This window comes from Anolis sagrei, chromosome Y (assembly GCF_037176765.1).
Source record: "Anolis sagrei isolate rAnoSag1 chromosome Y, rAnoSag1.mat, whole genome shotgun sequence".
NCBI lineage: Eukaryota > Metazoa > Chordata > Lepidosauria > Squamata > Dactyloidae > Anolis > Anolis sagrei.
In genome coordinates this window covers 28,600,730-28,617,099 of record NC_090035.1, presented here as the reverse complement: position 1 = coordinate 28,617,099, position 16,370 = coordinate 28,600,730, and the positions used below count along the sequence as shown (strand labels likewise).

Sequence of the window (16,370 nt, the reverse complement as noted above, 5' to 3'; positions counted from 1 at the left end):
TTTTTTTTCACTAATTAAACAAAAAACTTGCCCCAGACATGCGGAAATAATAATGAAACGACCTCGGAACAATAACGAAACGAATACAATAACGAAATACGAAGCATTTACAAAACTTTTTAAAAATTCGTTTTTAAAAAAAATTGCTCCAAAATGGTCCGTTATCGTTTTGTAATTGGAAAAATTAACGAATTATTAACGAATTATGAATTAACGAAACGAAACCGCCCAGCCCTAATATCTACACTTTCTTGTTTTCACTGCTACTGGGGATCTTTTTATAGTCAATAATAATAATAATAATAATAATAATAATAACACTTTATTTGTATTCTGCCCTATCTCCCTCAGGGGACTCAGGATGGATTCCAGCATATATAGACATATACAGACACAAGGCAAACATTAAATGCTTTGAAATAATGAAACACAGATACACAGATAAAGGCAGATACTTCATCTCCGGCTCTGAGGGGTGGTGCAGTGCTCATCTCCATTTCAAAGCTGAAGAGCCGGCGTTGTCTTTAGGCACCTCCTAGGTCATGTGGCTGGCATGACGGCATGGAGTCCCATTTACCTTCCTGCCAAGGTGGTACCTACTGATGTACTCACATTTGCATGTTTTCAAATGGCGAGGTTGGCAGGAGCTGTGGCTAACAGCAGGAGCTCACCCCATCCCACAATTGGAACTGCCAACCATGCAGGCAGCAAAATTAGCAGCTCAACTGTTTAACCTGTTGTGCCAATGTGGCAACCTCATTTTTTCAAATGTTCTTGTATTTTAGGTACAACATTGTGTTATGGCCTTGGAAGAGAGATCCATGGGAGTGAGACCATGTGTTATTGCATTGGCAGATATCCCCTCTAGTGACAACTCAAACAATAAAAAGTATTAATAACTAATATTGTGTCATCATTTCCTGACATCCCCAGAAGACCACAAAGCCTCCGACAGCCTTCCCATTCAGTCTGATGGCATTTTCAGCCATGGGGAGAGAAGGATGGACAATCCATGGTCCTGTCTTGGTTGGCCCATGTCTTTATGACATTGCAATGAGGAGAGTTATTAGTATCATGGCAATAAGTGAAGCTCTCATTTTGTTATGACTGTGGTTATGTGACTTCAGATGGACTTATGGAGACCCTTTCTTAGTCAAATGTGACCAAACGAGGTTTGTCATTGCATTTTTCAGAGGCTGTCACTTGCCCAGTCTTAGTCAATGAGTTTCCTTGGGCAAGCAGGGATTCGAACCCAAGTCTTCCAGAAGGTCCTATATCCCAGGATCTGATCACAGGCTTTCTGCTTTAAACAGGATTATATGAGTCTGCACAGCCATATAATCTGGGAATAACAGAAAACCTGGAATCAGATCCTGGGATATAGGGCTGTCTGGAAAGGTCCCTAGTCCCACTTAAACCATGCCGACCTCTGGTCCTGTGGGATACATCAAAGATGCAAAGATGCTTTTGGGGTGCAAAAAATGACTCCAAAAGCTGCCTGAGGAGGAAAGGGCCTCTATACTCACTCTTTGTAGTCTGGAGTCGCATTCCCAGCTGGGCAATCATCCCAGTTGTACAATAAAGCTGTCAACACAAGAAGAACTGATTTGATCAGAAAGCACCCTTTAATCAACCAAATGCACTACCAATAGGGCTAATTCAGTATTGAACCTCATCATTTCCCAGTTAGGATCCGAACGAGGATGTCGTCAAGACTCAAAATTCCTCACTTCTGCAGGGAAATGTTAGCAAGGTGAGTATTAGATTGGCACCTCAATTTCACATTCTAATTTCATCCACTTACATCCAACTTCCTCTCCCTATTTGCAAGTCTCCAACTCTTGTCTACCCACTTTATTTGATGTTTATTATTTATTTATTTACTTATATACCGCTGTTCTCAGCCCGAAGGTGACTCACAGCAGTTCACAACAAATAAGAACAGCAAAAATTCAATGCTACAGTGTAAAAACAGTTAACAACCTAACCTATTACATAATTAATAAACAATTACTACAATAACCATTCACTATTCACTATCGTCTCATCATCAAAAACATGATCCAGATTCGTCATCCATTATTCCATTCCAATGTTCATTAACCAATCATTGCACTAATTATTCGAACGCCTGCTCAAACAGCCAGGTCTTCACTTTCCTGCGGAATACCATTAGAGAATTCTTGGGAGGAGAGCAATGTCCAGTCTCGATAAAATAATAAAGAGTAGAGACATCAGACTGGCAACAAAGATCCGCCTAGTCAAAGCCATGGTATTCCCTGTAGTAACCTACGGATGTGAGAGCTGGACCTTAGGGAAGGCTGAGCGAAGGAAGATCGATGCTTTTGAGCTGTGCTGCTGGAGTAAAGTGCTGAGAGTGCCTTGGACTGTGAGAAGATCCAACCAGTCCATCCTCCAGGAAATAAAGCCCGACTGCTCATTGGAGGGAAGGATAGTAGAGACAAAGTTGAAGTACTTTGGCCACATCATGAGGAGACAGCAAAGCCTAGAGAAGACAATTATGCTGGGGAAAGTGGAAGTCAAAAGGAAGAGGGGTCGACCAAGGGCAAGATGGAGGATGGCATCCTTGAAGTGACTGGACTGACCTTGAAGGAGCTGGGGGTGGTGATGACCGACAGGGAGCTCTGGCGTGGACTGGTCCATGAGGTCACGAAGAGTCGGAGACGACTGAACGAATGAACAACAACAACAACAACCATTAGAGATGGTGCTAGTCTAATGTCCGTAGGAAGGGCGTTCCACAGCCGAGGAGCCACCACCGAGAATTATTATTATTATTATTAAACTTTATTTGTACCCCGCTAGCATCTCCCAAAGGGATTCGATGCGGCTTACAACAGGCCGGAGCCCAGCACAACACAATACAACAATACAACAATACAATACATAGCAAATAAAACAGTTTAAGCAGAGAGCAATGGCAATAAACAATACAACGGGACATATTAAAAACTGAGCCGGCTGGAGTGGGGTACAGGGTTAAAAGTGCTGAAAAAAGTGACAGGGGGATATGAGATTAAAGTATAAGTGCGGTGTGCGTTGGGAGTGGTCTTGACTCTACTAAAGTGCTTCTGGGCTTTGATAGTGGGGTTCCTAATCTGAGAAGGCACGTTGGAATAGCTAGGTTTTCAGGTTTTTTCTAAAAACCGCCAAGGTGGGGGGCTGTCTGAGATCTTTCGGGAGGGCATTCCAGAGGCGAGGGGCCACCACAGAGAAGGCCCTGTCTCGCGTCCCCACCAAACGCGCCTGCGAGGCGGGTGGGATCACGAGCAGGGCCTCTCCTGATGACCGGAGCGAGCGTGTGGGTTCGTAGACTGTGATGCGGTCTCGAAGGTAGGATGGTCCCAAACCGTTCAGGGCTTTGTAGGTAAGCACCTGCACCTTAAATTGGGCTCGGAAAATAAACGGCAGCCAGTGGAGCTCCTTGAACAAGAGGGTTGACCTCTCTCTGTAAGGGGCCCCTGTTAGCATCCTGGCTGCTGCCCGTTGGACCAGTTGGAATTTCCGAGCCGTTTTCAAGGGCAGCCCTACGTAGAGCGCATTGCAGTAGTCCAGTCTAGAGGTGACTAAGGCATGGACCACCCCGGCCAGATCAGCCTTCGCGAGGTACGGGCGCAGCTGGCGCACAAGTCTCAGTTGTGCAAAAGCCCCCCCGGCCACTGCCGACACCTGAGCCTCAAGCGTAAGCGATGAATCCAGGAGGACTCCCAAGCTGCAGACCTGTGGCTTCAGGGGGAGTGTAACCCCGTCCAACACAGGTTGCCACCCTATACCCTGATCTGGTTTGCGATCAACCAGGAAGACCTCTGTCTTGTCGGGATTGATCTTCAGCTTGTTCGTCCTCATCCAGATGGACACAGCGGCCAGGCACTCTTCTAGCACCCGAGAGGCCTCCTTGGAATTAGGTGGAAAAGAGTAGTAGAGTTGTGCGTCATCTGCGTAGAGATGACACCCAACTCCAAAACTCCGGATGACCTCTCCCAGCGGTTTCATGTAGATGTTAAAAAGCATGGGAGATAGAATAGAGCCTTCAGGGCCCCACAGGTCAAAGGCCAGGGGTCCGAGCAGGCATCTCCCAGCTTCACCATCTGGGTTTGTCCCTCCAGGAAGGACTGAAGCCACGATAGAACCGTGCCCCCAAGGCCCATCCCCGAGAGCCGACCCAGAAGGATACCATGATCGATGGTATCGAAAGCCGCTGAGATGTCCAAGAGGACCAGCAGGGTTACACTCCCCCTGTCCAGTCCTCTACGGAGGTCATCCACCAAGGTGACCAAGGCTGTCTCGGTGCCATGACCAGGCCTGAAACCAGACTGTGCCCGATCCAGGTAATTGATGTCATCCAGGAAGCTCTGGAGCTGGAGGGCAACCACCCGCTCCAGCACCTTACCCAAAAAAAGGGAGGTTGGAAATCGGTCTGTAATTGTTCAGCACCGTAGAGTCAAGGGATGACTTCTTCAGGAGTGGATGAACCACAGCCTGTTTCAAGCTGGATGGAAAAATCCCTTGCTCCAACGATGCATTGATGATCAACACAAACCAATCAACCAACCCCTCCTTGGCAGATTTAATAAGCCAGGATGGGCAAGGGTCAAGAGCTGAGGTGGTCACCCTCACAGCCCCAAGAACCTCCCCCACGGTCTCAGGAAGAACAAGCCGAAAAGAATCCCACAAAATTGGACAAGCAGATGCCTTGGTCACCTCTCCTGGCACTGCGATAGAATTGGAGTCGAGCTCAAGACGTATCTGGGCAACCTTGCCTGCAAAGTGGTGTGCGAAATCGCAACACCGAGCTGCTGGGTCGTCAGGGGTCTCCTCCACCACAGGTGGGTGAAGGAGCTCCCCAACAACCCGAAACAGTTCTGATGACCTATTTGTTGCAGACGCTATCCGGGCGGTCGTGAAAGATTCCCTGGCCGCCCGTATAGCCACGGAGTATGCCTTAAGAGAGGCCTTAGCCCGTGCTTGATCAGACACGTCCCGAGATTTCCTCCACTTGCGCTCTAGCCCCCTTCTCGTATGCTTCATCGCAGCCAACCCCTCGGTAAACCAAGGGGATGGCCTGTCATGACGCAACGAGACGGGGGGTTCGGGAGCGATTGTGTCTATCGCCCTGGACATCTCCCTGTTGTAAAGGTCGACCAAGGCGTCAACAGGATCGCCAGGTTCCATGGCAGGAAGAACCCCAAGATTCCTCAGGAATCCATCCGGATCCATCAGTCTCCTGGGGCGGACCATCTTAATTTGTCCTCCACCCCTGCGAAGGTTAGGGGTCGCAGCAAGTCTAAAGCTAACCAGATAATGATCAGACCACGACACTGGAAGGATGTTTTGTTCTTCCACTCTGATCATTCCACTGTCCGCTATAAAGACTAGGTCAAGAGTGTGTCCAGCCTGATGGGTGGGTCCTGATATAATTTGTGACAGTCCCATGGTCGTCATGGCGGCCATAAAGTCCTGAGCTGCACCTGACAAGGAAGTCTCAGCATGAATGTTAAAATCTCCCAACACCACCAAGTGCTGGGAGATCAGGGCCGAATTAGAAACTACCTCCGCTAGCTCAGACAGGGAAACTACTGGGTCGCGGGGTGGACGGTACACCAGCAGAAACCCCACACTATCACGGTTCCCCACCCTCAGGTGGACACACTCAAACCCAGGTGCTTGCGGTACAGCGCATCTGGCCACGGCGATGGATTGCTGAAAGACCACTGCGACCCCTCCTCCCCGCCCCCCTTGTCTGGCCTGCTGATGCACCCCGAAACCCGGTGGGCACAGCTGGGAGAGATTTACTCCCCCCAGCTCATCCAACCAGGTTTCTGTGATGCATGCCAGATCCGCTCTCTCATCCAGGATCAAATCCTGAATGGCAGAGGTCTTACCATTAACGGATCTGGCGTTGATCAGCAGGACCTTCAGACCGAGGGGACTGCCATGGCACCTACCACTTCCTACCTTCTCCAGGGTCGCAAGAACTCTATTGCGCTTCTCCCTGGGATTATGGTAACCCACGAGTCTCCTCCCCCACACGACTTGGATAGAACCCACCTCCTCAGCCCCCCCCCTCCCATCTGGTTAGAACCTGTGGCTAGTCAACTCTCGGAAGAGGTGATGCTGGAGTATAATCTCCCTTGGATGTTAGATAGGGATGCTTCCGATGATGGAGTGGGCGGAGAGTCAATAAATGAGCTAAGTGGACTGAATAGGGGGAGTGTCCTTGGGCGAGAGAGAGTGGCTGATTGTGCAAAAACAGCTGGGGCAGATGGGGTCTCGAGTTGTGAAGGGACAACAGGGGCAGATGGGGTCTCAAATTGGTACAAACCAGGAGGGGGAGCCCTAACCGGGGAAGTGTCTATGGAATTCTCGCGGGGGCTTGATGGAACAGAGCGAGAAGTCACCCTGTTGTCAAGGAGGGGGCGGATGAAGGGGTCTACAACTACCCTTCTGATGGTGATGCCCCATTTCTTTAGGCAAGGTTGCATTTTCATTAGCTCACCGAGCCACTGGTTGTCTTCTGGTGTGATTAGAAGACGCGAGGAACGGTCAGGTGATTGATAGTCCCTCCACAGCCATATAATGGCCTCCAGTCTTATTTCCCGTGGTCTCTTTCCTAGAATTTGGGCTAATGAAACACAAACCGCCCTCCTAGAAGTCCATCTGCCTCTGTTTATCATCAGGTCAGCAATGTCCACCGCAAAATTGTCTGTTAGGAGATGTTGGTCCTGAACACCAGCTGCGGTTGGCTGAACCATATGATCTGATGTTACCTTGTTGGTTGTCCTCAGGGAGCCCATCAGAGGCTGCTGCCACTCCCTGGTGTTCTCATTCCTATGACTGCCCGCCAACCCTCCCCCACCCTCAGTCAACTCATCATCCATTCCTCCTTCCACACCAGGGTCCAAGGTGCCGTTCTCCCCACTAGAGCCTAAATCCTTAACCAGATCCGCACACAGAGGATTATCTGTCCTTAGAGGATCGGATTGCACTGAAGTTCTTGGTAAAGAGGCAAGGCCTCTAGAAAGATGGTCCATCTTCTCATTTAGGATCTTAAGTTGAAGCAGCAGATGATTAAAAGATTCCTTCAGGAGGTCATAAAAGTGCAAAAGGGCATCCTTCACATGAGACTCTGTTTCAGCCATTCCTATATCTATATTAGAACCATTCAAACCACTAAAGCCATCCACTCTTACCAACTCCCTTACACAACTAGCATCCATCACAATCAATCATTCCCTGACACACCACATTTCTCTCACCAACTCATACTACTCTCACAATTTCTACAAGCATATAAATCCAACTACCATTCACCCTTCCTATATCTCCACTTGCTTACCACAGTCAGTCTCAAGTGCTCTCCTGAGCCACTTCAATCAAATCCCTTCATGCGATTCCAGTCCTCTAATGCCAATTCCTGTCTATATAATCCTATTAATCTTTGTCCCCCTAATACAATCAACAGCACACATACAACGTAACAACATACAACATACAGCTAAATAACTATATAGAACTAGCCAAAAGGAAAAGTAGGAAAGTAGAGAAGGAAAAAAAATCTCTTGTCCCCGCCAGCCGTGCTTGAGAAGCAGGTGGGATCGAGAGCAGGGCCTCCCCGGAAGATCTCAAAGTCCGGGTGGGTTCATAGGCAGAGATGCGGTCAGATAGGTAGCTTGGGCCGGAACCGTTTAGGACTTTAAAGGCCAATGCCAGCATTTTGAATTGAGCCCGGTAGCAAATCGGTAGCCAGTGGAGTTGACGCAACAGGGGGCTTGTATTCTCCCTGCTCTCCGCTCCTGTTAAAATCATGGCTGCCGAGCATTGGACTAGTTGGAGCTTCCGAGCCGTCTTCAAAGGCAACCCCACGTAGAGCGTTGCAGTAGTCTAAACGGGATGTAACCAGAGTGTGGACTACCGTGGCCAAGTCAGACTTCCCAAGGTACGGGCGCAGCTAGCGCACAAGCTTTAGCTGGGGTTCCAGGCTCAGCGATGAGTCCACTGTCCTAAGGCAAGCTGTGAACCTGCGTCTTCAGGGGAGTGCGACCCCATCCAACACAGGCTGTAACCCTATGCCCTGTTCGGCCTTGCGACTGACCAGGAGTACCTCTGTCTTGTCTGGATTCAATTTCAATTTGTTCGCCCTCATCCAGACTGTCACAGTGGCCAAGCACCGGTTCAGGACCTGGACAGCCTCCTTAGTAACAGATGGAAAGGAGTGACAGAGTTGGACATCATCCGCGTACAGATAACACCATATCCCGAAACTCCGGATGATCTCCCCCAGCAGCTTCATGTAGATGTTAAACAACATGGGAGACAATATTGAGCCCTGAGAAACCCCACACAACAACGGTTGTGGTGTTGAACAGGTGTCTCCCAATAACACCTTCTGAGATCGACCCTCTAGGAATGACCGGATCCATTGCAAAATAGTACCTCCGAGACCCATCCCCGCGAGGCGTCCCAGAAGGATACCGTGGTCGACGTTATTGAAGGCCACTGAGAGGTCTAGCAGCACCAACAGGGACACACTCCCCCTGTCGAGCTCCTGGCACAGATCATCCACTAAGGCGACCAAGGCTAACTCGGTACCATGTCCCGGCCTAAAGCCAGACTGTGCCGGGTCTAGATAATCCGTGTCCACCAAGAATACCTGGAGTTGTGAGGCCACCACACGTTCCAAGACTTTGCTCAAAAAGGGGAGATTGGAAACTGGCCAATAGTTGTCGAATTTAGTGGGGTCCAGTGATGGTTTTTTCAACAGCGGTTTTATTATAGCTTGTTTTAAGCTCGCTGGAATCTTGCCTTCCCGAAGGGAAGCATTAACCACCACCTTAACCCACTCAGCCAATCCCCCTCTGGCCTCCTTTAGAAGCCAGGATGGGCAGGGGTCCAGGATGCATGTGGTTGGCCTCATTCCTCTAAGTATCTTGTCCACATCCTCAAGTTTCACCAATTGAAATGAATCCATCAAAACTGGACAAGCAGGTGCTCGTGTTACATCCTCAGAGACTGCCATTAACATGGTATCCAGACCAGAATGGATCAAAGCGACTGTCTGCAAAGAACTGAGCAAAAGCTTCACAGTGAGCAATCGAATTGTCAGGGTTCCCACCTTGAGTGGTGGGATTTAAAAGGCCTCTGACAATTCGAAACAACTCAGCCGGACGGTTCTTTGCAGACGCAATAGTGGCAGCAAAGAAAGCCTTCTTTGCGGCCTTTATTGCATCGGCATATGCCCTTAAAAAGGACACAAACCGTGTTCGATTTGGCTCGCACGGATCCGAACGCCACACACTCTTCCTTCGCCACACACTCTTCCTGAAGCGAAGGAAGTTCCCTCTTCCTTCGCTTCATCGCTGCCAACTCCTCGGTAAACCATGGAGCTGGTTTAGCTCGGCTACTTGAGAGGGGACGTTTTGGAGCGATCGTGTCAATTGCCCTAGTCATCTCCCCATTCCAGAGAGCGACCAGGGCCTCGACATGATCACCTACCGAGGCGGCGGGAAACTCCAAGAGCCATCTGGAATCCATCCGGATCCATAAGCCTCCTGGGGCGGACCAACTTAATGGGTCCTCCACCTCTGCAGAGGTTAGGGGGCGCAGTGAGCTTAAATCTGACCAAGAAGTGGTTGGTCCATGGCAATGGAGAGATGGTCAACTCCTCGACACCGCCACCTTCCTCCCATCCCTGGCAGAAAACCAAGTCCAATGTATGTCCTGCACTGTGAGTGGGGCCAGATACTTGTTGGGACAGCCCCATGGTTGCCATGGCAGACATGAAGTCCTGAGCCGCTCCTGAAAGGGCCGCCTCGGCATGGACATTGAAGTCCCCCAGCACAAGGAGCTGGTGGGACTCCAATGCCAGGCTCGAGACCACCCCCGCTAGCTCAGGTAAGGAGACTGTCGTGCAGCGAGGTGGACGGTACACTAACAGAATCCCTATTCTGTCCCAGTCACCCAATCTCAAGTGGACGCATTCAAAATTTGTTGACTGCGGGATGGGGCTCCTGATCAGAGGGATGGAATCTCTATAGACCACTGCAACCCTGCCTCCCCACCCTCTGGATCTCGGCTGGTGCTGCATGGAAAAACCTGGCAGGCAAAGCTGGGTCAAATTCACACCTCCAGCTTCGTCCAACCAGGTCTCCGTAATGCACGCCAGATCTGCCCGTTCATCCAGGATTAAATCCTGGATGAAAGTTGTTTTTCCATTGACAGATCTGGCGTTCAACAGCACCACCTTCAATCCAGAGGGACCGCCATCCTGGTTACACCTGTTTACCATATCAGGAGACAGGTTTGGAATTACTAAAGTTGTTACACGATCCCTAGGCCGAATGAATGGTCTCCTTTTCCCGCATCTCCCCTTCTCCACCACCACTTCTATGGGGGCCCCTCGGCTGGCGGAACACCCCCCCTCCTCCATGCCACATTCCATATCCATAACCTAAACATATATTTCATTGTTGGTTATTTGGTTTTTTGAGATCTCAGTTTGCCATGATCTAAGTCTTATCTAACTGTTTTCTGACAGCATGAGTTCAGAGGAAGAAAAGGAGATTTCCCCCTGTACTTCCATTTCAAGCATTGGGAAATTTATTTATTTATTTCTTGCATTTATTGACCGCCCCTCTCAGCCCGAGGGCGAATGGGGGGAAGCAGCAGCAAGAGGGGCCAAGAAAGCCATTTTAGTTAATGTGAGTGTTCCAGGCTGTACGACCATGTTCCAGAAGCATTCTCTCCTGATATTTCATCCACATCTATGGCAAACATCTTCAGAGGTTGTGAGGTCCATTGGAAAGTAGGCAAGTGAGGTTTATATATCTGTGGAATAATGTCCAGTGTGGGAGAAAGAACTCTTGTCTGGTTGAGGCAAGTGTGAATGTTGCAATTGGCCACCTTAATTAGCACTGAATGGCCTTTGAGCTTCAAAGCCTGGCTGATTGCTGTCTGGAAACATCCTTTGTTGGAAAGTGTTAACTCGCCCATATTGATTCTTGTCTGGAATTCCCCTATTGTTTGAGTGTTCCTCTTTATTTACTGTCCTGATTTTAGAATGTTTTTTTAATGCTGTTAGCCACATTTTGCTCATTTTCATAGTTTCCTCCTTTCTATTGAAATTGTCCACATGAAATTGTCCCAGGCAGCAATCAGCCAAGCTTCGAAGCTGCAAGGCCATTCAATGCTAATCAAGGTAGCCAATTGCAACATTCACACTTGCCTCAAACAGACAAGAGTTCTTTTTCCCACCCTGGATTTTCCACAAATCTATAAACCCCACTTGCCTAGTTTCCAACAGTCTTCACAATCTCTGAGGATGCCTGTCATGTGGTTGGCATGATTGCATGGAGTGCTGTTACCTTCCCACCAGAGCAGTACCTATTGATCTACACACACTTGCATGTTTTCGAACTGCTAGGTTGGCAGAAGCTGGGGCTGACAGTGGAAGCTCACACCCTAAGATTCGAACCTGTGACTTTTAGGTCAACAAGCTCAGCAGCTTAGTGGTTTAACCCACTGTGCCACCGGGGGGGGGGGGGGGCTCCCTATGGAGTCATATAATGCGGTTCAATGCAGTTTAAATGGATTATATGGGTCTATGTTAGGGCAGTTCCAAACTGCATCATATAGCAGTGTAGCTCCAGCTTTAGACAATGAAAACTCAGAACTGTTTGTTTTTCCAGTTGTTTCCCCTGAATATCATCTACAGACTCCCATTCAAGTCCTAACCAAGGATGGCCTTGCTTAGTTTCCAAGATTATATGTGATCTGGTGTTTTTAGGGTAATGTTGGTGTGTGCCTTCATGTTATTTCTGGTCTATGAATGAAGCAATGGTGAATCTGTAATGGGGTTTCTTAGTGAGCCTGTTCAAAAGAAGTTTACTATTTGGAGTGTCATTATGGTTAGATCTATATCAGTGTTTCTCAACCTGGGGGTCGGGACCCCTGTGGGGGTTGCGAGGGGGTGTCAGAGGGGTCGTCAAGGACCATCAGAAAACACAGTATTGTCTGTTGGTCATGGGAGTTCTATGTGGGAAGTTTGGCCCAATTCAATCATTGGTGTGGTTCAGAATGCTCTTTGATAGTAGGTGAACTATAAATCCCAGCAACTACAACTCCCAAATGTCAAGGTCTATTTTTCCCAAACTCCACCAGTGTTCACATTTGGGTATATTGAGTATTCATGCCAGGCTTGGCCCAGATTCATCATTGTTTGAGTCCACAGTGCTCTCTGAATGTAGGCAAACTACAACTCCCAAACTCAAGGTCAGTACCCACCAAACCCTTCCAGTATTTCTGTTGGTCATGGGAGTTCTGTGTGACAAGTTTGGTTCAAGTCCATCGTTGGTGGGGTTCAGAATGCTCTTTGATTGTAGTTTAACTATAAATCCCAGCAACTACAACTCCCAAATGACAAAAATCACACACACACACACCCAACCCCACCAGTATATTGGGTATGTGTGCCAAATTTGGTTCAGTGAATGAAAATACATCCTGCATATTAGATATTTACATTACAAATTCATAACAATAGCAAAATTACAGTTGTAAAGTACCAACGAAAATAATGTTATGGTTGGGGGTCACCACAACATGAGTAACTGTATCAAGGGGTCGCAGCATTAGAAAGGTTGAGAAACACTGATCTATATGCAACCCAGACTATGGCTTCAGCACCTTGAACAGAGCATCTCTGGAAAAGGCCAGTTGGGCTTCTTTCAGTGCTAAGTTTTGGGAAAACATCCATGTCGTTGGCAGCCCGTTCATCCAATCCCTTAAACTGAGATCTCTCAAGAAGGAGACCTGAGAATCACTTACCGTCTTTTGCAGCATTAGACACGGACACGGGTTCCAACAGTTTATTCGCCTCTGCTATCAAGATGCCCACAACATCTGAAGAAGGGAGAGGGGCTTCCAAGGGCTTCCTTGTTTTGTCCTCATCATCCTGAATGTTGGCTCTTAAAAGAAGGGGAAAAAAACAAATCCTTTTTGAGATTCCTGTACTGAGCATCCCAGGTTTGAATCCCAGCCAAGGCAGAGAATCATTAAGCGGCCTTTTAAGCAAAGCCATGGAGGCCTCAACTCACTGCCCACAATATAGGGAAGAAACTAGACTGCACTACAAGGTTGTTAAATATAATATCCTCCTAATGTTCCAGATTGACAGGGGCAGTTCCAATTCATCCTTTATCACTTTCGCTTTTTCAGCTGCTTTTAAAATGTCTGAGCTTGTCTCTTCTCTTTGTCCTGAAGTTGCTGCAAACTGAGTTCAAAACAAACAATTCAGCAGAAAGGAGTACAGAAGAGAATGTGGAACCTTGCATTTCCAAGGAAATTTTTGAGGGTTTTTTCTCCCCAGGCTTTCCTAAATTTGCTCCATACATTCCATATTGTTCTCCTTAAAATATTACTTTTGTGACCTCTTCCTCAGTGATAAAATTTGGCCTCTGATTGACCATGCATGTTTAAAATGTCCTGGCCTCTTTCCCCTTTTCTCACTTTGCCCCTCCGTGGCTTGATGGATCTGGGCCAGACTTGGCCCTCAGATCCTTCATGATCCAGCTTAAAATAATGGAGGGGTTTGAACTAAAAGAAGCACAAATTCAGGGCCAGAGCAAAGGGAAAGAAAAGGAATAAAGCAGAGTGGCTGTGGGTAGGTGAAGTAGCCCTCAGTGATGTCACGGGGAAAGAAAGGGAGTGAAGTGGCTTGGATGCTGCTACTTGTGACTTGTGTGTGAAGGGAATGGAGGAAGGGAGGAAGAGAGAAAAGTGGGAGAAGAAAGAAAAAGGAGGGAAGGAAGAGAAAAGGGAAAGGGCCTGAGCGGAGGCAAGAAAAGGAAGAGAAACAAGGGAAGGAAAAGAAAGGGAAGAAAGGAGGGAGTATGGGGAAGAAAAAGAAGGGAAGAGAAAGGAAGGAAAGGGAAGAAGGTATATGAGGGAAAGCAAGGAAGGAAAGGAAAAAAGGGAAAGAAAGGGAGAAAAGTGGAAGTATAAAGAAAAGGAGGTAAGGAAGGAAGAGAAAGGAAAGAGGAAAGGGCCCAAGGGGAGGCAAGTAAAGGAAGAGAAACAAGGGAAGAGAAAGGAGGGGAAGAAAGAAGGGAGCATGGGAAAGAAAAATAAGGGAAGAGAAAGGAAGGAAGGGGATGAAGGCAGGCCCATAACCAGGATTTCGTTTTGGGGGGGCTGAATTTTTTCAGGGGGGGCTGAATTTCGGGGGGGGGGGGGGCTGAGTCTGAGTGAAAGAGGGTCTACCCTAGCAAACCTTTTATATCATTACCCCAATACCCCCATGCATATGGGATATATTGAGTATGGTGATCATATCATGATATGAATAAACATAACAGTTTAAATAATGCACCAGTACAGCCTTTTCGCAAGCCACCATGAGAATTTCGGGGGGGGGGGGGGGAGGGCTGAAGCCCTTCAAGCCCCCCCCCCCCCGGGTACATGCCTGGATGAAGGTATATGAGGGAAGGAAGGAAGGAAGGAAGGAAGGAAGGAAGGAAGGAAGGAGAAAAGAAGGAAGAAAAGAAGGAAGGGAAAAAGAAGGTAAAGGAAGAAAGGGAGAAATGTGGGAGAAGAAAGAAAAAGGAGGGATGGAAGGAAGAAAAAGGAAAGGGGAAAGGGTCCGAGGGGAGGCAAGGAAAGGAAGAGAAAGGAAGGAAGAGAAAGGAAGGGAAGAAAGAAGGGAGGCAGTATGAGAAAGAAAAAAGGAGAAAGAATGAGGGGAAAGAAGGTATACGAGGAAAAGTAAGGGAAGAAGGAAGAAAAGGAAGGAAGGAAGGAAGGAAGGAAGGAAGGAAGGAAGGAAGGAAGGACAGATGGAGAAGCTCCATGAGGTAAATGAAGGGAGGAAAGAAAGAGCCACAATAGGAGGCTTCTCAGTTCTTAAGAAAGGAGGTAGGCAGCGGTCCCAATAACATTCAGGTCTATGCATGAGTGAATAAATAAACGCTCATAGCGTTTACAGTGTACAGAAACATTAAGAACAATTCCCCTCTCACCTCTTCTCCTCTGGCAATGTGCAGGAAGGACTTAATAGCTTCTGGGTATTCTGGGGAAAAACAGGAAGTGGGGGCATTTTAGTATTTCAATCCTGCAAAAATTAAACTCGCGCCCTGTGGATGACACCTTCACCATTTGGAGCCATGGAGAAGAAGAACTCAACAGGTTCCTGGACCATCTTAACAGCATCCACCCAAACATCCGGTTCACCATGGAAAAAGAAAATGAAGGAAGACTGCCTTTTCTAGATGTCCTAGTCATCCGCAAACCAGATCAACAATTGGGTCACACCGTCTACAGAAAACCCACACACAGAGATAGATATCTACATAAAAACTCCAACCATCACCCAAGTCAAAAAAGAAGCACCATAAAGCCTTGGCAGACCGTGCAAAAAGAAACTGTGAACCCCACCTCCTCCAAGATGAACTGAACCACCTCAACTGGGCTCTCCAGGCCAATGGATACTCCACCTCAGACATCAGAAGAGCTGCAAGACCAAGAACAAGCCACGAGAGTAAAGATGAAGATCCACCCAGAGGAAAAGTGTTCCTGCCATACATCAAGGGAACCACTGATCGCATAGGGAAGCTGATGAGGAAACACAACATACAAACAATCTACAAACCCACCAAGAAAATCCAACAAATGCTACGTTCAGCAAAGAACAAGAGGGATCCTCTCACCTCTGCAGGAGTCTACCGTATACCATGCAGCTGTGGACAAGTCTACATAGGGACCACCAAACGCAGCGCCCAGACACGCATCAAGGAACATGAAAGGCACTGCAGACTACTTCAACCAGAGAAGTCAGCCATAGCAGAGCACCTGATGAACCAGCCTGGACACAGCATATTATTTGAGAACACAGAAATGCTGGACCACACCAACAACCACCATGTCAGACTACACAGAGAAGCCATTGAAATCCACAAGCATGTGGACAATTTCAACAAAAAGGAAGAGACCATGAAAATGAACAAAATCTGGCTACCAGTATTAAAAAACTCTAAAATTATAACAGCTAAACAACAGAGAGGAAAAAACCAGGCACAGATTAACACCTCCCAGCAACAGATTTTCCCAGGCTCAGGCAGGTCTTCAAATGCTAATGAAGGTGATCAGCTAAACATTCACACCTAACTGCAGCAGGGAAGAGCTCCTTGCCCCACCCCAGCCATTCCACAGATATATAAACCCATTTTTCCTACTTCCAACAGACCTCACAACCTCTGAGGAAGCTTGCCATAGATGCAGGCGAAACGTCAGGAGAAATGCCTCTAGAACATGGCTCTATAGCCCGAAAAAACCCACAAGAACCTAGTTTCTGGTATTTA

At 47.8% G+C, this 16,370-nt stretch overlaps 1 protein-coding gene across 1 annotated transcript in view; it reads right to left on the bottom strand.

The window, feature by feature from the left end:
* Nucleotides 1–16,370, bottom strand: part of LOC137095076 (syntaxin-binding protein 4-like) — a 152,578-nt gene that overhangs the window by 3,492 nt on the left and 132,716 nt on the right. The window contains exons 19-21 of the mRNA XM_067461284.1: nucleotides 15,033–15,082; nucleotides 12,844–12,983; nucleotides 1,527–1,584 (exon numbers count right to left, since the gene is read on the bottom strand). Coding sequence (XP_067317385.1) covers nucleotides 1,527–1,584; nucleotides 12,844–12,983; nucleotides 15,033–15,082 — 248 coding nt within the window. The remainder of the gene's footprint in view (nucleotides 1–1,526; nucleotides 1,585–12,843; nucleotides 12,984–15,032; nucleotides 15,083–16,370) is intronic.